General features: G+C 40.5%; 1 protein-coding gene across 2 annotated transcripts in view; it reads right to left on the bottom strand.

Annotated features, from left to right (window-relative positions):
- The window catches only part of LOC122089230 (beta-galactosidase), a 126,373-nt gene extending 104,139 nt beyond the window's left edge, over positions 1-22,234 (bottom strand). Inside the window, exons 1-3 of one of the 2 annotated variants that reach the window (XM_042658791.1) lie at positions 21,984-22,234; positions 20,495-20,627; positions 3,339-3,578 (exon numbers count right to left, since the gene is read on the bottom strand). In XM_042658791.1, coding sequence (XP_042514725.1) covers positions 3,339-3,578; positions 20,495-20,624 — 370 coding nt within the window. In that variant the 5' untranslated portion in view covers positions 20,625-20,627; positions 21,984-22,234. Of the gene's footprint in view, positions 1-3,338; positions 3,579-20,494; positions 20,660-21,983 lie in introns of both variants that reach the window. The other variant, XM_042658790.1, reaches the window with a different exon arrangement.
- Positions 22,235-22,624: the final 390 nt, after the last annotated feature.

Genomic DNA, 22,624 nt, shown 5'->3' on the forward strand with positions numbered 1-22,624 from the left:
TTTTTTTTTATCTTGTTGATGAGGTGGAGGAGAGAGAAGATAGAGAATTGTAGGAAGTTGGGAATCTCCAAAGATTTTGCTTCCTTTTTCCTCTTTTTTTATTTTTTTTCTCTCTTCTTCAAACGTGGGCAGCATCTTGGACAATTTTTTTAATTATTTTTTTTTCTTTTTTTTTCCCTTTCCTATTTTTTCTCCCCTTTTTCTATTTTTCTCTTTATTTCCTTATTTCTCTCTCCTCTTGCTTAAGAAACCGTTTGGCCGACCTCCTTTGAGTGATGAGCAAGAAAGAGAAAATCTTCTAAAATAAAAACCTCAACAAAATGGCAGTTAAGATGTTCAAACTTGAGACCTAATAAGCAAGGGATTTTGCACACCACAACTCACCAACTACGCTAGGTAGTTGTTACCAAAAGCGAATCTTCAATCACTTAAGGATGTGGTCCATCGAATCCTTGTTGGCATTTAGAATATTCCTTATACCCTTGGACCAACTGTAGATGGACTGGTTCTGCATCTCGGTTCAGGTCTGATTCATTATTCTTTTTCTAACTAGAAAAGAATATTCACTTGTACGGTTGACCAAACGAATGTGTACTTGCAATGGAACACGTCCATCTTGCTCAAAATTTCGTCCTCTTCGCAACCATAAAAAGAAATAGGACATCTTTTCGTGTAAAATTGGAGATATAGCACCCGATAGTCCTTAAAGCCTTGAAAATATAAAACCGACAAAAAGAGAGTAAAACCCAAGGTAACTCCATTCTAAATATGTAAAATGCATATTTTATTACCCTAAATTTCACACATAAATGTGCTCATCAATTCACTACTTTGACCTCCCAAAATTCTAACACTAGTCACCACGCTCTCATACATGTTTTTAATTATATCCACATATTTACTTGAGACCCTTCTCTTCTCTAGTGCATGCCAGATTAATTCTCTAGGGTATCTGTCATAAGAGTTTCCTAGGTCAATAAAAGACCATATGGAGGCCCTTCTTCTGAGCTATAAATATCTCCATAAGCCTCTTGAGTGGGTAAATAGCTACTTTTGTGGATTTCCCTGGCATAAAACCAAATTGGTTCTTCGTGATGGTAGTTTTTCTTCTTAGATGAGTTTTAATAACCTTTTCTCATATTTTCATAATATGACTCATTAGTTTTATGCCTCTATAATTACTACAGTTCTATATATCACCATATTTTTGTAGATCGGAACTATAATGCTTCTCCTCCATTTCATTTGGCATTTTCTTTGTGCTTAAAATATTGTTAAATAGCTTGGTTAACCAATATACCCCACATAATCCGAAGCTCTTCTACACTTCAATTGGTATCTCATCTGGACCCGGTGTCTAACTTCATCTTTATTAAGGCGTCTTTAACTTTGGCCTCTCTAACCTTTTGCATATATATCCATGACATGTGTTGTCTTAGTGATCTATTCCCATCTATATCCAAATATCCAACCAAATAAATATGCTTATCAAGTCTGTAAATGAGCCCTTTTCCTAAAGCAACCTTAAGGCACCTCAATACCAATAGGTTGTGCCTCTCACTATGCCTTCTTAAATGATTTCTCAAACTCACTAATAGCTCCAACCAAAAAGGATATGTTTGGTTTAGTAACAGTAAGATAAATGATTTTCACTACTAATCTACTGTATTGATGCTCATCTGCAAGCTCCTCACATCATTGGCCCCAATTTCTGAAGTGGAACGATAGCCGTATCAACAGGTTTGGACGCTAGCATACCAGCAATGTTTTAAATCTTGGGTTTCAACCTAGTAAATTTCGGGGAAACCACACTTTTTATGGGCCATGTGGAAACCATGGTTTTGACCACCCAGAAAGTTTTTTTTTTTTTTTTTGGTGGAGGAGGGGGTGGGAAGGGTTGTCTGATTTTTCACAAAAAGAACACCCAAAATGGTACTTGCGCTGTTAACCCAAGTTTGCTAGTGTATGCCAAATGATGGTGTACACTAGGCTTTGCTAATTTGTTATACACAATAATGTAAATTAAAACAATAAAAACATATAGCTTAGATAGATAATTATGCAAAAATTGATCTCTACTCCATTTGTCTAGGTTTGTGATAGATTGTGTAACTCGCCTACAAAAAAGTGTGCCCTATTGCTTAATCATGTATTCATATGCAACTTTAGAACATTATAGTTTGGAAAAGATCATCAACCCCCAAAATCTGTCCATTTTGGAGGTGAACATAAGTTACAAAATGAGAAAAAGAAAGGAAAGAGCAATTGGAAAGGTCAAACCATCCCAGTCTAAGGGAGCCGATTACAGAGGGGTTTGTGGAAATATTATTGGATTTGTACAGACTCTCAAGTGGAGAGATCGCTTCCATTATCCTATCCAGGTCCTGTATCAAATTTCATCCCAAAACTATGCTACTGTGAATCAATGTCTTCAGGTCATAGAAGATCAGAATATGTGGTATCCAAGACTTTGAACAAATGTAAATGCTTAGGAAGTGAAGGATCTCGTGCAGTTGATGGATATTGCAATCTTGAGGTACCTATCAATGTCTTTTGATCTGATTCTTGGGTCTGACATGCATCCAAAGAAGTTTTCTCCGTTAGCTCAGTACAATTTAGCATAGCTATAAAAGGATTTTGTGCATGAAGATCCCTAGGTAAGTGAAAATTTCCTATCAGACAGTGGTTGAGGGTAAAAACACAATTTCTGTTACTATTGACAAGCAAGGGAGCAGAGACTACCAAATTCCTAGTACATGCAGCTTGTATGAGGATAATGTATCACTAATCTGGCAGAGTCTTGTCCTGAAGCTTGGAGCTTATGGTCTAGTACTTGGGACATTCAATAAGCAGTAGGCATGTCCAACTGTCATGTCCTGCCATTATTTGTTGGCACCTTTGCTCAAGAGAGTCCAGAAATTTTGATCAGTTGAAAATTCCATTGGATCAGCTCTTATGGAGGGTCTTTCACACTACACATTTTTAGGCGATCCATGTTTCCGACTGATTGTAGGTGGGATTTTCCTGTGGTATTATTTTTTTAATCGTGGATCCATGTAACCGACCCCATTTAGTAGGGAAAAGGCTAAGTTAGTTATTGTTGTTGTTGTCTTGGATGAAAATAAGTAGACTGGTTTGTTTCAATTGCAGATGATCAGTCCAAGGTGATAGATCTGGTTCTCCTCCCAATTTTTGATGGGCTCCTCTCATTTTTTTTTTTTTTTTTTGAATATTTTCCAGGAAAAAAGAAGGAACAATATGTAGAAGCTAAGGCATGTCCAATAGGCACAGAAATAAAAGAACTTATAGAGGGAAGAAAGTGAAGGAGACATGCTTACCTGGCAAGTTTTCCCATGCAGAATCCTCAAATTCACTACCATAAAAGTTCATGGGAAAATTAGTAGGACTTGAAGCTAAGAAAAATTTCCAATAGCCAGACAAGGACTTGACAAAAGGCATGTCCTCCACCCAAAATGCAGCATTATCAATAGCTTTGGAGACAGCATCATCACCCCAAACAGCTGAACGAGCTGCGAGAAAATCTACTTTGTTGCGCTCATACCAGTATTTAAGAGATCCTACCCAAATAACATAGTATAATTTAACTTGAAGAATCAAGCAAAAGTAAACAGCTAGGAAAAATCGCAAAGAAAGACAATGATTATCACTACCAACACACAGCAACAAAAGTAATCATTTTAAGAGGATTCACAAGGATGTCTCTTGATAGATGAGAATAATTTAAAAAAAAAAACAAATGGAGGAATTGAAACAAGAACCCCAAGGAACAAGAAGAAAGCAAAAGTATCCAGAGCTGTGAAGTCAAGAGAGTTCTGCTAAAAGTTTCAAATAGAAAAAGTAAAAGGCATAGAATCTAATCAATTTTCCAAGAGTCAGTTGAAAATGAAGTTAGTTTGCTGACTTAGCAATTTACTTCCACTTCCACAAGGATTAATATGATATTTATCAGAGTCCCATAAATAACAAAACTTTAGCCAAACTTTAGCTAACTTGGCAAAATTTCAACATAATTCAACTGGAAACTCATATCATAATATGAAATAACCAAAATTGTGCGGTAGCTCGGAAGTACTTTTTTTTGGGTGAATAGATAAATGCATTAAAAGGAGGAGAATATACAAGAGAAAGTGGGAGGAAGCCGCAAGGGACAAAACCCCGGGGGAGGCAGCTACAACAAAGGGCATAGCCCATCTAATCTAAGGGATACATTAAGGGGGGTTAATATGGTGGAGGGGAGACCCCAGGACACAACGATGAGCCTGTTCCTTGGGGTGTTGCAGACCTGACGGCGATGAAGACTACCAATCTTGGTGCTGACCTCAAAGCAAATGGAATTCCAAATCTTATCAAAAGATCTAGAGTTGGATGTCCATCTACGTAGGTTGCATTCCATCCAAATATGGGTAATTGTGGCACCAAAAGCAAGTTCCGATAGAATCACAAATAGACGATCCACCAAAAGTCATATCCACCCATATCCATTCTCTAGAAAGAGGAAGAATAGTCTACTTGGAGGCCAGCAGGAGGAAAGCATCCTCTTCCAGATTGAGGAGTAGGGGCAGGAGAAGAAGAGATGATCAACATCTTTAGTGCCATTCTAGCAAAGACAACAAGCAGGGGGAACATGAATGTGCTAGTAAATGAGGAAAGACTATGTAGGGCCCGCCAAGTGGTGAAGCTATGCCAAGGGATATGGCCTGTGAACTAGACGGTGTTGGGCCACGTACTCACACCAGTTGTAACAACGCACATGTTGCTGTCTTGTAATTTCCCTAAGCCTCTTGGGCCCTCCCTTGTGATTGGTCTGGTTGCTTTGTTGGGGTCTTGGCTTTCCCTTTTCAATTTGTTGCGGGTGATTGGGCCATTCTCTCCCCCCCATTTGTATTTTTTGGGCCTTGTTTGGCATTTGGCATTTGTTTTTCTCTCCACCTCCTCCTTTCCTTCGGTAATGAATTCTTTATTCACCTAAAAAAAAAAACCATACATATTATCAATGACCTCATTTGAAAACATTAAATAGATTTATTTTTTCTATGGAATATAAAATCCAGTGAGAATCTCACCAGACTCATCACAAGATCTGCTCATATTGGAAATCATTGAAATGCTCAACAACTAATAGAGATCAAGATGGGACAAGGTTAAGGCTATCTTGGTGCAAGGTGGGTTTGCCAACATATCAAACATATTGATATGCATAGTTGTCATGGTGGCAAGGTGAGCTTAGGCAGTGGCCAGGTGCCTAGGAAGTTGAGTCATGCTGCGTAATGAGGCGCTTTGTGTTAAACAATAATTTTATGTACCATAAGTTTTAATTTATAGGGGAATGTATGTGTAAAATGTCGAAACAGCCCCTCGATATTTTCGAGGTAGGGCTACATAGTTCTCGCTCCCCCCCTGAGACCTCCTACATGAGGAAGCCTCATGCACCGGGTACACCCTTTTTTAATGTATGTGTAAGACAATGAATTATTTCCTTTTTAACTTATAAATAAATAAGAGGGTCTTCTTCTTCTTCTCCTTGATGACAGTGGACATTGGCGGCAGTGGCTGCCGCTGCAATTTTTCGCCCAGTATAAGCTGCTATTACTTCTACCCAATTTTTCTTCATATTTTTTCATTCATCTCATTTTTCTCCCATTTCCTTACAGTTTTACTTCATGTTTCCCTCATTTCTTTATACCCTCCTTTTTCCCCTATTCTGAGTTTGGATGCCTTGAACAATATGGAAATTGGTCCGTCACGACCATTTTGTCTAGCACTATTCGCATGGCCCACGATTGTGGCATAGGTGGGGCCTAAGGGATAGCCTTGAAATGGGTTATGCTTAGTGGTGTTTTTGTAATTAAAGTGAATAGTGTTTTGTACAACTTTTCAGGGGGGTCATGTCTCCTGGAAATGTACCAAAAAATTTAAAATCTGGTGGGGGAGTGACATGTTGTCAAGGCCCTCAGTTGCCTTCCCTAAAGTAGGGTCATTGTTGCTAGACACTTCACCTGGAAATCCCCTTAGAGTCAGGCTGTTATGCTTTCCATTAGTTAGTGCATGTGCTTTGCTTTTCGACTAACCATATGTCTGTGCTTTCCTACTAACCATGTGTCTATTCTTCGCTTTTCTCTCTTCCTTTTAGACGGTTAGTCTAGGTTTACTCGTGGCCATCGTAAGCTAGCAGGACCCGCCTGAACACTTATGGGCTTGTTCATGACAATTGCCAATAGAGGAGCAGACATGGCCAACAATCCCTGACTAAAACCCACCTTGAGACCCTCAAGACCCAAGTCCAGACGATCGAGGGCTTAGTTGAGTATCTACCCTCATTGGTGATGAGGGAAAATGTCCTTAGGAGAGTAGCAACAACCACACGTGGGGAGTGTTGATGTTCTTGAGGAGGGGCACCAACAGCTCGTTGGCAGCATAGAGGTGCTAGAAGAAGACACGAGTCATAAGGAATGCGGCAGAGGCCCTTCATGCTCAAATAGAGGAGTTGTCGCGTCGGGTCAACTGCTAGGTAAAGTAGTTGGCTATGGTGGAGTGGAGGTGTCAAAATCCCATCCTCACCTACAAGTACTCGAGCAGGAAACCTGTTGGGGTGCCTGAGATTCCAAGGAGGTGGAAAACTTCTTGTTCGACATGAAACAATACTTCAAAGTCGTAAAACCTAGTGAGGGAGTCAAGCTATCATTGGCTATAATGTACTTAACATCATTGGCTATAATGTACTTAACAAGTGATGTCCAGCTTTGGTGCCACTCACATTATAATGCCATCTAGGAGGGATTATGCACCATTGACACTTAGGAAGGCCTAAAAGATGGAACTAAAGAAAAAATTTCTCCCTAAAAATGTCAACTACATTGCTCGACGAAACCTACACCAACTCCAACCCACCGGCACAATGTGGGAGTACGCCAAATAGTTAATGACCCAATTGCTCGACAATAAAGACATGTCAAGGACAAGGTGTTCCATTTCATTGATGATGCAGATCTGAAGGTCTACTCAAGAAGGAAGAAGAGGGTCGACCCTAGTGGCTGATTGGGTGTACCAGGTCTGGTTTAATAGCCCACGGTTTAGGCTACTGATGGGGATATTAGTTAATTAGTTTCTAATTTAGTTTCTATTTTCAAGTCTTAAATCAGTTTCTAATTTCAGTCATTGTTAGTTTCTAATTTTAGTTGTTTACAATTTTCAGTTTCAATAACTACATGTTAGTAGTTTAGTAAGTCAATATTTAGAAGCTTTTGAGTTTATATTTTGTAAATACTACCCCCCCCAATCATTATAAATAAAGAAGGGCTGCTGCTACTCATGCCCACAATTTTGTTTAATGAAAAAAAGAATTGCTGCTGCTGCTGTTGCCGCTGCTGCCGCTGGCCTCTATGGAGGTTTCTTGTGTTTGATCAAGGTTTAGGGACTGGTGTTTGATCCAGTTGCCACTCTGCGGTGTGAAGCCCGAGTGGATTTCTCTACTGTTCTTCAAGTATTTTACTGACTTTATTCTTAAGGTCTGCTGCTGCTAAACATTACAGGTATTTACCCTTACTTTTCTGCCCAGAATTTCCACAGATTCTGCAATCGGCATCTGCCAGTAGAAGTAGATCCAGGCCTTGTTTTGGGCTACACTTTTGATTGAGTCTTCCTCTCTATCTAAGAGGAGATCGACCTTGATTAAGGCTGTTTCTGTACAGCCAATTTGAAGTTATTCAACAACGCAAACCAGAACAGTAATCGATTCCCAATCAGTATAATATCAACTAGAACAGTAATCAAATAGTAGCAGGCATTGCAGTACTTCAAATATCAAACCAATCTAGTAACATGCACCATAGGTCAAAGTAAACAGTCGAAAATTACTCAGACCTGTTGATCTCGGATCTAGGTAGGCACAATCACTAAAAGACAAAAAATGGATGGTTTCCAATAACTTCAAATTGGCTGTTCAGAAACAGCCTTAATCAAGGTCGATCTCCTCTTAGATAGAGAGGAAGACTCGATCAAAAGTGTAGCCCAAACAAGGCCTGGATCTACTTCTACCGGCAGAGGCCAATTGCAGAATCTGCAGAAATTCTGGGCAGAAAAGTAAGGGTAAATACCTGTAATGTTTAGCAGCAGCAGACCTTGAGAATAAAGTCAGTAAAATACTTGAAGAACAGTAGAGAAATCCACTCGGGCTTCACACCGCAGAGTGTCAACTGGATCAGACACCAGTCCCTAAACCTTGATCAAACACAAAGAACCTCCATAGAGGCCAGCGACAGCAGCAGCAGCAGCAGCAATTCTTTTTTTCATTAAACAAAATCGTGGGCATGAGTAACAGCAGCCCTTCTTTATTTATAATGACTGGGGGGTAGTGTTTACAAAATAGAAACTCAGAAGCTTCTAAATATTGACTTACTAAACTACTAACATGTAGTTACTAAAACTGAAAATTGTAAACAACTAAAATTAGAAACTAACAATGACTGAAATTAGAAACTAATTTAAGACTTGAAAATAGAGACTAAATTAGAAACTAATTAAGTAACTAATATCCCCATCAGTAGCCTAAACCGTGGGCCATTAAACCAGACCTAGTCAACCCAATCAGCCACTAGGGTCGACCCTCTTCTTCCTTCTTGAGTAGACCTTCAACTCTACATCAATTAAGGGTCCAAAGCTTGGTGTAGAACCAAGTTACACAAACAAAGGGTGCACAACCTTACATCAGTGCATTCTGCAGCTGAACACTTGATGGACTACTCCAACCTACCCCATAAAAGAAAATCCCTTACGTCAACTAGTAGGGGTTAACGGTTTTTGAAGACCAACTAGGAGCAAGAGTGGAAGAGACTCTAGCTTCAATAAGGCCACCTCCTCCTCAAGGGGCTCAGCTAGGTCAACTGCAAGGCCAAGCCTCTATGGTGCTTCTGTGTCATGGACCACAAAGAGCCGATCTTTCCCTAATGAAGAAGCCCTAGATGTTGTGAAAGTTGCATCTTTACCTGTTGAGGAAGTAGAGAACAAGGTTGAGCATGAAGAGCCGAAAGTTGGAACTCTTCGATTGTTGTACGCCTTGAAGGGGATGTAGATAAGGAGGGGGCTGTGTCTGAAGGATTAATGTTTGTTAATGTGAAGATCAACAGAAAGACCACCCTAGCCATGTTGGACATAGGGGCCACCCATTACTTCCTCTTTAAAGCAGAGACAAAGCAACTTGGCTTGAAGCTAGTTAAGGACACAAGTCGTATCAAGACAGTTCACTCAGCAGCTCAACCTATAATTGGCACTACTAGGCCTGTGCCAATCTGATGGTGATACCATTGATGACTTCCAAGTCAATTTTGGTATGGTGTTCTCAGAAAACCACGAGGCAATGCCCATGCAATGCCTAGAGTCTTTGTGTTTGTTTGGAGAAAACCCTTATGTTATCCCTGCCATGCCCAAGGGACTGGCAAGTTGCTATCTGCCCTACAAATAGAAAAAGGGTTGGATAGTGCCTGAGCAAGCCCATGGTATCTTAGAGGAGTTTGAAGACGTTATGCCCCTAGAGTAACTGAAGCACCTTCACGTTTAGAGGGTTATAGACCATAAAATGAGCACTTTCCTAGAACTAAGCCACCTACAAAAATACCCTACTGCAGTATCGGTTGTTGTATCGATCGGGTAATTTTAAGAGACGTATCGGAGTATCATATTGTATCAAAGATACACCAAATACGCTAAAGATACCCACAGAAACGGACAAGATACACATGGAAATATACTTTTGCATAAAAAAAATAAAAAAATAAGCAATATATAACATGTATCATGCATAAACATTAAAATGGAGAACACCAAATTGAGAGAAGTGCATTCAATTGAAATTGTTACAAAGGATTAGGTTTCTTACATGTAGAAATAGTTTATTATCGACTTTTTGAGAAATTCTAAAACATATAAACAAATTGATGCGATTTTGTTTTACCTAAATCTACTCAAACATAGCAAAAAACAGAAATAAAACTAAGATTTGCGGAACATTTTTGAGTTTTTCAACTTACCTATTTTGTGCTATCTTTAGCTTAAATGGATGATTTTTTTATGCTTCAATCCTTTAAATATCAGTTTGATTGTAGATTTTAATTCATTTTCTATGAATGATTCAAAGCCCCAAGTCCAAAAAATGAAAGGGAGATCGATTCTGTAGTTGTGCTTCAAATTTTGGAAACTTAAGTATCACCAGGGAGAAGAATAGGCATTGTTTCGAAAGTGAAATGGGTTTTGTAGATATGTATCTTAAGTATTGATACGTATCAATGCACATCAGTCATGTATCAATGTGTATTGGTTGAGTATCAATGCATATTGTAACAATATGTTACGATACACTACATTTTAAAAATAGTGAATTGTATCGGTATCAGCTGATACCGATATGTATTGTCAGATATGATACGATACAAACTGATGCTTTAAACCTTGATCGTATGTCACCACTTGAGTTAGTTGGGCTCGAAAACAACTTGATGGGTTATAGGAAGCAGGATTCAACAGACCCTCCAAAGCTCCTTATAGGCCCCGATGCTTTTCCAACAAATATGATAGGAGCATAAGGTTGAGTGTTGACTACAAGGCTCTCAACAAAGTGACTATTCAGAACACATATCCTATATCATTAATTGCCGACCTGTTTGACCAACTTGAACGAACAACTACTTCTCCAAACTAGATCTAAGGTCAAGATACCACCAAGTTCGCATTGTAAAGAGTGGGAGAAACACATTGAACACCTAAGAAGGGTTTTTGAATTACTGCGATACCATTATCTATACATGAAAAAGGAGAAGTGCTCATTTTCACAACGTATCAGGTTCCTTGGTCATATGACCGGAAAAGGGCAAGTATGGATGGACACACCCAAGATCAAGGCAATACATGAATGGAAAGCCCTGACTAACATTAGCGAGTTGCGGTCCTTCTTAGGACTTGTGAACTACTACCTCCAATTCATTGGAACGTACTTCAGAAAGGCAGGACCATTGATGGATATGCTGAAGAAAGATAGACAATGGGCGTGGTCTAGTGCATGTGTAAGAGCCTTTGAAAAACTAAAGCTTGCAGTCACTTGTGAGCCAGTCCTTGCCCTTCCTAACTTGACTAAGCCTTTTGAGGTGCAAACCAATGCCTCAAATTATGCCATTGGAGGAGTATTGGTGCAAGAGGAACATCCAGTAGCCTTTGAAAGCGGAAAGCTTTTAGAGACCAAGGGGCGTTATATGGCTCAAAGGAGTCATTGGAAGTCGTAAATTGCCTTCGAATGTGGAGGCACTACCTGCTTGGCTCCTCGTTTAAGGTAAAAACCAACAATGTGGCAGTAGCTCATTTCATGACCAAAAAGAAATTGACTCGCAAATAGGCTCATTGGAAAGAGTTCTTATGAGATTTTGAAATGTCCCTAAAGTACAAGCATGGTCAAATAAAATATGTTGCTGATGCCCATAGTCACAAGGCTGAACTCACAAGGTGCTGCAAGAAACGAGGAGGATGCAAATCATGTTAGCACCAACTTGTAAGAGAAGATCAACAATGGGCCACAGATTCATCCTGAAGTTCAGGCACTTTTGCCCCTTATCAAATCTAGGAGGATAAACCACTTTTGGAATAGATATGTGCTTCTCTACACTAAAGGCAACCGTGTCTAGATTCCACTGTCAAGAAGTTTGAGGAGGACTTAATCAAAGAATATTATGATACTTGGGTTGAGTCTGACCCAGCCTGTCAAGGACTGGAGAACCATGGATCACATCTGTTTCCCTAAAGGGCCATCGACTCCACTACGTCGTGCGTCATGCTTTTGATGAAAGGGTGGGAGCGGTTTTGCTACTGCAACGGAACCGAATCTGTGTAGAAAGACCCAACAACAGCAGAGCCATTGCTAGGGAGAGCCCGACTACCCTCCCCAACTTCCTTCACTATCGACCCTATTTGCCTAACACTGAGGTTACCCCCTGCTGAGAAACCAGCACAAGAATCCAAGGTGGAGTTCACTGATTTGGGGCTTATCTGGACTTCATTTTATCCCACGTTCCCATAGGTGAAGGGGGTTCTACATCCACGTCATGGGCAGGACAACCGTCTCTAGATTCCACGGTCAAGAAGTTTGAGGACTTAATCAAAGAATATTATGATGCTCATGGGCAGGACATCCACGTGGGTGCCGCACATTGCCCAATTAGAAAGAGGGTACTACTGGCCCCGTATGCAATATGACATGATGGAGAATTTAAAGAACTACCTAGTGTGCCAACAAGATAAGGTTGAGAGGGACAAGCCCTTGATTCCTAAGCCACTGCCAATACCCCAAAGAGCATGGGAAAGTGTCTCTCTTGACTTCATCTTTGCTTTACCAAAAGTGTAGTACAGATCCGTGCGGGTGGTGGTAGTAAAATTCTCAAAGTATAAAACTCTCATTACTACTCCCACCCACTGCTCAGCTGAGAAGTTAGCTCATCTACTCGTGAAGAATGTAGTGAAGAATTGGGTTATACCTAATCACATTGTGAATGACAGAGTTCAAGGTTCATATGAAAGTTCTAGCCATAGATATTCAAACTCTCAGGGCCTCAGTTGGACTTCGCATCGAGTGGCCACCCCAAACAAATGGTCAACTTAAGCATTTCAATGCTCTTCTTGAAGATTATTCATGGCACTTTATGAACGCAAATCAGAATATTTGGGTAAACTTGTTGGATATTGTGTGGTTTTGCTTCAAACCTCCGAAAAAAGCTTGTCCACTCATAAAATCCTTTTTGAGCTTGTCATTGGACAACAACCGCTAACAACCCACATGTTGGACGTAGGCTACAAAGGATCAGCCCCGTAGCATACTCATTTATGAAGTATTAGCATGAAAATGCCAAAATAGCTAAAGCTTACCTTGAGAAGGCCACTAAATGTATGAAGAAGTGGGCCAATCAGAAGATGAGACCTGACAAGTTAAACATCGATAATATGGTCCTTCTAAAGCTACACCCAAAGCAACTAAAGCTTCTTCATGGGACACACGAGAAGATTATCCGTCGTTATGAAGGACCCTTTCTGTTACACCCGGATCCAAATCCATAATTTCAACTTTAATAATAGGTGATGCACCAGAGAGTATCAGCACTAGTGACCACTCAATTGCAGCATTCTCCTGTTTGGAGGGACGGGATAACCCCTCGTGCCAATGCAGACAGTGCCGATCAAACTGGAGGGGATTTAAACCCCCTAAGCTTTGGTGGTAAGTGATCAAACACCTCTGCACCTTTCTTTGCTTGCATGGTAGAAACACTACCAAATAGCCATGCACAAGCCCCTAGGGAACCATACAAGGGGTAGGCAAAAAGGACTGGAAACCAGCTAAATTCAGTAGCAGGAACCATCCACCGGTTGGACAATGACCTACCGGTGGGTCTTGCTGTCCAAAACTGCATTCTTTCTCTGCGAGACCCGCTACACGTGTAATGGCTACTCCATTCTTAACCACACACCACATGGGACCTACCTACTTCATTTATACACCTTATGGACCCAAGGTGGTGGGTCCCCATGGCCCGACCCTCAGATTTATTTAGTTGGCAAGGCTCACTAGGCAGGCAAATAGGTCCCAGTGAGCCTTGACTATAAATAGAAGGAGCTGAGCCCTAGAGCTCATTCACAACCTAAAATCATGGGAGAGGGATGAAAAGGAGGAAGAGAAGGAAGGTCCCCAGCCACTCCCCCTCCTTGTTGGTGCTTCCAAAGGTAAGGAAACACCTCCCCAATCCCATTTCCTCTTTCCGTTTTAGCTTTGGGTAGGTGGAAAATTGGGGTTCTGCTAGATTGAAGGGGTATATCCCAACCCTGATGACCTTGGTTTGTCGGGGTGGTGTACATTATACTTCCCCGAGCTTAAAATGAGTTTCCCAAGCTCTGGGAGCATTTTTGCTCAAAAATAGGTTTAGGGTTTCGGTCGAAGAATTGACATAACTTCCGATTGGCCTAGTGAAAACACGATCAGTCGGACTTAAATGAATGGTGGAAAGACCATCTACAAACCCCATGAAACAAAACACGGAATCGGACTCAAGGTGGTTCAATCTCAAAGTATACACCACTTTTTGGGTTGCCACCAATAGATCCACTACCAACCTGTGCCCATCTACCAGTGGAGTTTGAGATCCTAATTAGCCTCTACCCATGTCACTGGTTGACACCCACCAGTTGGACAGACATCCACCGATGACTATCAATCGGTGGAGTCTGAGTGTTGATTAGCCTCTGTTTACCTCACCAGTAGGATAGACATCTACAGGTGGACCTTACTGAGCTGTCATTTTTTTTTTTAGAAAAATTTGGGGATTTCAAGGTACTTTCTAGTTGACTCTCTTAGACATGTTTTGACACCAATTAACTTTGTGACTAGGACAAAAACAATCACCCTCAAAGAGACCTAGCAGGTACTTTTTCGAGAACTTCTTCACCCGGTCAACAGGCAGTGAGTTGTGGTTTGAATTTATTTTTTGAGTGTTTTAATTTATAGAACTCTTATACGCCATATCACACATGTGTTTTTAAATTTATAATTCCATGCATGTTTTTTACTTTTAGTTATAACAAATGTTATATATGAACTATTATTATTGGTTATTGTAAATAGGTGGGATCCGGTGTGGCCGAGGGGAATTCTGTTATTATGATCACCACATTGATTGCATCATGCATTGTGTGCGCATTGGAGCTAGGCTTGATATGGTTAAGTGGTGTGGCTTATGATAATTCCGATACCATTTATACCATACTAATTCCATTGTCAACTTCTTCAATGACTGCATCGATGACCTCAATCTCACCGATCTCAGATGGTTAGGCGTCAAGCTTACTTGGCACAATAAAAGACTAGGTAACCATCGGTTGGCTTGTAAACTTGATCAGGCCCTCGTCAATGAAGCATTGCTTGACTCTTATCCCTCCTCTCATGCCTACTTTGGCCTACACGGGATATCTGATCATAGCCCCATCTCCACCCATGTCCTCCCCTTCCACTCCTTTAGTCCTAAGTCTTTCAAATTGTTTGACATGTAGATCTCCCACCCTGATTTCCAATCTTTAGTCCATAGTGCTTGGAGCATTCTACCCCCGCACACTCTCCCCTCTTTTGGCATTTGCCAAAAAGCTTAAGAATGTGAAAGCTACCCTCAAGCTCTGCAATTCCTCCACATTTGGGAACATCTCCTCTCGGGTTTCCTCTTGTCGAGACAAGTTCCATTTCATTCAATCCAGAATCCAACATGATCTCCTCAATCCTGCTTTGGCTGAGGAAGTGTTGCTTTTAAGCTATCATTGGTTCTAGATCAAGAAGAGAGTTTCCTTATCAGAAAGCTCGTATCAAATGGCTCGATCTGAGAAGCTCTAATTCTACATATTTCCACCACTCTCTAAAAGCTAGGAATAATGCCAACACCATTCCCAAGCTTATCTCCTCATCTGCAACTAAGCTCCACTCCCCCAACCTCATCAAGTCAGAAGCCATTTCTCACTTTAATGGACTCTTCTGCCCTCCCCCTATCCCTCCCCCTCCTCAACAGGTTTGTCCTTGATGAGCTCCTCCCTTTCCTCCAATCCATCCCTAACAAGGAAGAAATCCTTTCCGCCATCCTTTCCCATAAAGCCAACAAAGCCCTGGGCGCCGATGGCTTCAGTATGGGCTTCTTCTCTGCCTACTGGAACATCATCCGCAATGACCTCATTCTTACGGTGCGTAGTTTCTTCTACACCCCAACTAAATCAGTGGGATCAATCACACTTTCCTTTGTCTCATCCCCAAAAAGGAGGGTGTGATCTCCATGAATGAGTTCAGACCTATTTCTCTTTACAATTTTCTCTACAAGTTCATTGCAAAGATCCCTGCCAATAGGATCCAAAAAGTCATTGATTCCCTGGTTAGCCCCAATCAATCCACATTTATTACTAGTAGGAGCATTTCGGATAACATAATTCTTTGCCATAAGATTGTTCATGGTTTTGATCGAAAGTCCCACCCTTCGGCTGCCCTCCTCAAAATTGACATTCATAAAGCCTTCGACACGATCAGCTGGGACCAAGGATTAATGTATCAGTATCGATCGCCGTATCGGTCAGCCAAAATTAAGATACGTATCGGAGGGTATCGTATCGTATCAGAGATACGCTAAAAATACGCAAATAAATGGATATTTTATACACTTTTGTATATAAAAATAGTTAAACAAAGCTATAGATAGCATGTATTATGCATAAACAGTAAATTGAGAGTATCGCACTAAGAATCCAAGGTTGATAATTGTCCCATAAATGTAAAATCCTTGTTCTAAACCTTAATTTCCACTTTAGTTAGAGAGAAAAATGGTAGGTAGAAACTTTGGAACAAAAACACCACAAAAATTTGTGTTTTTCTGAAAAATTACCCATCTTAGCCATTTTATGATCATATCAGTACGTATCAATGTGTATCAGTTGATATATACCGATACACACCGATACATACCAATACATACCGAAACGTACATTTCACTTTGATTTTGAATTTCCATAGAGTATCGATAAGCATCGATGCATATCGATGTGTATCATATCATATTGGTGTATCGGTGTGTGTCGGTATGTATCGTAAGATATGTATCGATACAAAGGAGTTTTAAAATTTCATGTATTGTATTTTTCTGTATCGTATCAGTAAGGGCCGATACGGATATGTATCGACTGATACGGTATGATACAAACCGATACTTTAAACCCTGGCTGGGACTTCATATCCAATACTCTGCTCCAAATGTCTTTCCCTACCTCATTTGTTCACTGGATCCGCATTTGCATCTCCTCCCCAAGGTTTTCTATCCTAGTGAATGGTAGCCCAGCTAGGTACCTCCCCTCAGGCCGTGGTATCCGTCAAGGCTACCCCCTTTCTCCTCTCCTCTTCTCCCTTTCCTGAGAAATCCTCTCCCACTTCATCCAATCTGCCACTGACATCCATCTCATTTCTCCCATCCCCAAATGCAAATCTCTTCTCCTCTCCTATTTGGCTTTTGCTGATGACACTATGATCTTTTCTAAGGCTGACCGTCTCTCCATCACCACTATCATAGCCACTCTTCATTCCTTCAAATCTCATTCGGGGCTTAGAGTCAATCTCCTCAAATCCAACATCTTCCTCTCTGGTGTTTCCTTCGATGTCCAAGATATCCTCTTGGGAATCTCTGAAACTCCATTAGGTTCCTTATCTGTTAAATATCTTGGCCTCACTCTCATCTCCTCCCGTCATTACACCCCCTTACTTGACCAGCTCGAGAAAAAGCTTCAACTCTATAAAGGTAAACTCCTCTCTTTTGTGGGCCGCCTCACTCTCATAAGATCGGTCCTCCAGTCTATGTACCTCTATTGGTCTGGTACCTGTCTTTCCGGCTTCTGTGATTAAGTCTTTGAGGGTATCTTATGTTCCTTCTTTTGGAAGGGCTCTGAATCCTCTAAATTCCTTCGGCCTCTCAGTTGGTAAAAGGTTTATCTTCCCAAACCTGAGGGTGGCTTAAGCATCAGAAGAATCAAGGACGCCAACACTGTGGGTGTCCTTAAGCTCATTTGGAAAATTAGGTCCAAGCATAAGAGCATTTGGGTTGATTGGATCCTTGCTGGGGTCCTCAAGCACAACTCCCTCTAGACAGCCCCTTCCATTGCTGATTCCTCCTGGATTTGGAGAAAGATCCTGGACCACAGGACCGTCGCCCTCTCTGCCATCTCCTTCTCCATTGGTAATGGTCGGACCACCTTTCTCTAGAAGGACCCTGGGCACCCTTTAGGCATCTTGTCTCACCTGATTTCCCCAGATTTATCTACTCTTCTAGCCTCCCCGCCAATGCTTTTGTCTCCTCTATCCTTTCTCCCTCTGGTTGGTCCCCTCCCTCCTCTCCCCCTCCTCTTCTTAATATCTAGTCTTCCCTCTCTCCTCTTCCTCCTGGTCATAGAGGAAGAAAAGATAAATGCAACTGGCTTCCCTCCTCCAATTGGATCTTCTCCTCTGCCTCTGCTTGGTTCCCCTATTGTTCCCTAGCATAAGTTAGTCTGGTTTAAAGGCCACATTCCCCATCACAGCTTCACTCTATGGCGATGCTTGACCACCTGTCTCCCCACCCAATACTTCCTCATCCACTGCCATATTCCCGTCAATCCTTCTTGCTACCTCTGTCCTCAAGGATTGGAGGACATCCCCCATCTCTTCTTCGCCCGCCCCTTCTCCTCAATTGTTTGAAAATTTTGTTCTATCCAAATGCTGGCGTACTAGGAGATGTATTCTTCCCTTTCATAGGGAAAGGAACTGGATTGACATGACCTTCTCTGGTTCCTCCATCTGTGACACTGTTGGAAAATTGGCCTTTTGTGCTACCATTAACCATCTCTGGATGGAGCGTAGCATTCGTCGATGGACCCCCAAATCTCGTTCCCCGGATAAGATTTGGAAAGCTATCTACTTTGATGTTACCACCAAAATCTAGGCCCTCCCAACTCGGCCCGTCTCCTCCTCCCCCAGAAATTCTCACATCATTGCTTCTTGAAACCTGCATGTCGATTTCATCCACATTCCCTCTTCTTAATAGCATATTTGCTTTCTCCCCCCCCCCTCTTTTGTAGCACACTGGTTTTTGTTGTTTAGTTTCTATTTTATTATTGTTCCCCCTTGGGTTGGCTTCTCGTTGTTGGCTTAAGCCTTCCCTCCCCAATCCCCCTTTTCTCTTTGTATATTCTACTCTTCTTGGCAATGAATTATTTATTCATCCAAAAAAAAAAAAATCCATATATGCTAGAGCTAGGTTTGGACATGGGATGCAGTGTGGCCGATGGGAGTTCTGGTACCGTATTTGCCATACTACCTATATCATTATTAAAGGCATATATATTATTGTGGTTGGGTATAACTTCCCTATGCTACGACCCTCTTGCCAATACGGGTGAGGTATTAGATAACCCACTATGGTAGGTTCGATGAGACTTTTCAATAGGCCACTTTTGCGGTACAATGTGATTATTGTCAGGGTTGAAAACTACCACGGCGTTGCCAATGGTAATTTCAGTGTCATGGCTGCCAGGATGGGGTTATTAAGGGTTTTGTTGGGTGACCAATGGCGCATTCTGGGACCGGTAGGCTCCTAACCGTAACTAGAGTTTGTATCACTGGTTGACCTATGTGCGATTTCCGGGACCAAGAATAGCCTATTATGTTGCAATAGCATTAACCCAACTTATTTGTATACTATGTGGTTAATAATAAAATGAATTGCATCATCTCACATCATGGCTTATATATGCCTTCTTGCATGAACCCCATCCCTCACTGAGCTAGTTGGAGCTCACACCATGTGCGTGTTGCTTTTTATATGATGATACAAGTATTGTTGTACCAATGAGCAACAATACATCTTTATCCATGGCGGAGTATGGCGGGGATTGGTGGATGCCAGAACCCGAGGAGCACGATAGGGACTGGGCCTACAACAGTTGTGCCTACAATGCACCATGACTGAGGATATTGCTGCCGTCATCAATTTGATATTTTTAGGATGGTATACCTTTTGGATAATATTTTTAGGATGTTTTATCACTTTTAGTTCTCCCCAATATTGAAGTTGATTATATGTATTTCTGTTCCATTGCACTGATTTTAGAAGTGGTTCTGGTTGTGGATTGTGATGATTAAGGTATTGCTTCAGAGATCTTGGCAGTGTTGTAGGATGGGTAAGTGTCCTAGTCACATATCTAACACCTAAGTGGAGGTGGGGTCTGACACTCGACCTCTCCGAAAGATTTGGGATTCAATTTCCTTTGACATTAAAGGAAAGACTTCTGCCGTCGTTAGTTCTTATAAGGAACAGACATATTGTTGTTTCCTAGGGTCTTCCTGTATCTTGTCTTCAAGGTACCACCCACTTAAGTGTTGAGGCTATTGTATTGTTTTTTTTTTTTTTTTTTCTTTCTCATTCCCCTTTGGAGTATTGTATTTTTTTCTTCTCTCTTGGTAATGAATTATATTATGCACCAAAAAAAAAAAAATGCAGAGTTTGTTGTTGTTGTATAATCTTAGATTCTCTGAGATTGGGCTTCCCATCCAACAAAGCCAGCTCCCTCCCAGGTTTCCAACCTGCGAGAACAGGAACCAGTGTTGTCCTCACATTACTGATGTCTTACATCCCCTTTTTTTTTTTTTTTCCGCTAGAAATGTCTTACATCCCATTGATTCAAGCTAAAAATACGAAGAAGTTGCATATGCAAGTTAAGAATTGTCTTTACAAAACTTGAACACATATTTATTAACCACACTATACACTTCATCATTCTGTCTATAATACCAGTATCATATTCATTCAAAAATATAGACTCATATGAAAATAACACTTGCCGAACATATAACCTCCCCAGGTTATCGAAAATTCCACTACTGACAAAGATAGTGAAAATAGGCTCTCACCTTCAATTGTATCATGGCAGTGAAGTGAAACATGAGGGTCCCTCTTTCTCCATTTAATAAAGGATGGATCTTCCCAGATTCTATGACCTTGATCTGAGGGGGAAATAAGCTGTCCAACCAGAGCAGCCATGATCTAATCACAAGCTACCACCAAATAAGTTTCTTCTGTAGAGATAAAAAGTGTACATAAGTTAAAAGAAAAACAAAGAATTAGAAACACAATGCAAAAGAATGGCAAATCCATATCTACAAGCAAAAATATGCACAGTATTTCTGCAGATGATTCCAAAATTCCAATATCACTATTTTATTTTATTTTTAATTTTTCTTAAGTTTTAGAAAGATTTTCTATTTTTTAACAGATTTAATATTTCAAGTGACATTTTAGTTTTTACAATTGTTGCTTTCCCCAGGTACTTTCAAGGAGCTGAATAACAACATGGATCCATAATTTTTTCCTTTATGGTCCAAAAAAAAAAAAATTTCCCAAACAAATAGTGTTGAACTCTTACAGGCCTCAGAAAGCAAGTGGAAATAAAATCATATGATTTTGGCTTTAACGGAAATTGAAAATTGAGTTCATATCTTGCAATGACTGACTTTACATTTTCTTTACATTCTCATGTCAAGAAAAATTCGCACAACAGTCCATAATAAACTGACTGACTTAAGTTCACACCTTTACCTCAAACTCAACTCAACTGAACTCAAATCAGCCGTATCCCAACAAAATGAAGTTTCCTACATGGAGCTTCTTTCTCCAATCAACTCTAATCAAATTTGCACAGATCCTTAGCTATGCATGCCTTTCTTCACCACTTCTCCTAGAGTCATTTCAGACCTACCCCTGGCACTTTTAGTTCCTCCAATCTGAATCATATACCTTTACCTCCCACACCAAAATTATGAATTTTGGTATTCAAGTCTACTAAAATGAAAATGATCCATTCTACCACTACATCTCCAATAAATACAGCTAAATTTGAAGAAATTCTAAACATTGGTAGAAATATTCCACCTGTGCTTTAAGTTTCAACTCTAGGTTACATCCTCGATACCAATTCACAATCTTATCACTCTCCACTTCTCAGTTTAATTTATCAATGTTTGGTTAATTAATGATCTCACTCTACATAACTAATTTCTCATCTGATCACGAAATAAGCCACCACCGTCCGGAACCATTATCTCTTTTTTCATTTAAGAAACAGCAACCTCACACGGAAATCAAACCCCAACAATTGCAGAAACCCCAGAACAAATTCAAGCTTATTGAAGGACTTGAATAGACTAAATCGGTCGAAACAAGGCAACCAATCGACTTGAATACTACTACTACTACTTCTACTACTACTATCAATTCTCTGTCAATCCAGACTCCAGAGAAAGACCTGAAGATCTAAGCGATACAAAAAGACTAAGAATCATAAAACCAAATCTGCTTATTCTGTGGGTAAAAATAAATGAGACAGAGAGAGAGAGAAGGAACCCGAGCGCCTGCAGTAGGACGTTGCCGACTGTGAGTCCACTGACAACTCTGGAGTAAGCACTCTTTTATCTTCTGCGTTCTTTGTTTTATCTCGCACTACATGTGGCTAATTTTTTTTTTGTCTATTGATTTCCTCTACAATCCTAGGATTTGCCACATGGCAGATGGAGGGAGGGATTTGGCTCCTCTCCAATTCTTAATCGTCTATTTATTGCCTAATTCTCTCTGCATATATACATTTTTCTTTTTTTTCTGGTAAGGTGCACATATACATTTCAATATTCAACAGATATGAAAGTTTTTGACATTCAAACCCAGTTTAAGCCCTCAAATACCTCTCTGCCAGGCAATTATTGGATTTTGAAATGTTAGGGTGTGAATGAGGATTACGATGAAGTATTGGAGAGGAGTTGGATCTGATAAGGAGGGCCCAGAATTGGAATCTAGCTCCTCTCCAATTCTTCATTGTCAAATTCTTGCCCAATTTTGTCTGTAAACGCGAGATGTGTGCACTTTCTATATGATGATTGTGATAAGCTAGAGCTATTCAAATCCATTTTAAACTTTTCGTGGATTGTATGTTGGATGTGAATAATCTTGAACCTCGACATGCAATTTAAAAAGGGTAATTTGGATGGTGA

Source organism: Macadamia integrifolia, chromosome 9, assembly GCF_013358625.1.
Source record: "Macadamia integrifolia cultivar HAES 741 chromosome 9, SCU_Mint_v3, whole genome shotgun sequence".
NCBI classification, from domain to species: domain Eukaryota; kingdom Viridiplantae; phylum Streptophyta; class Magnoliopsida; order Proteales; family Proteaceae; genus Macadamia; species Macadamia integrifolia.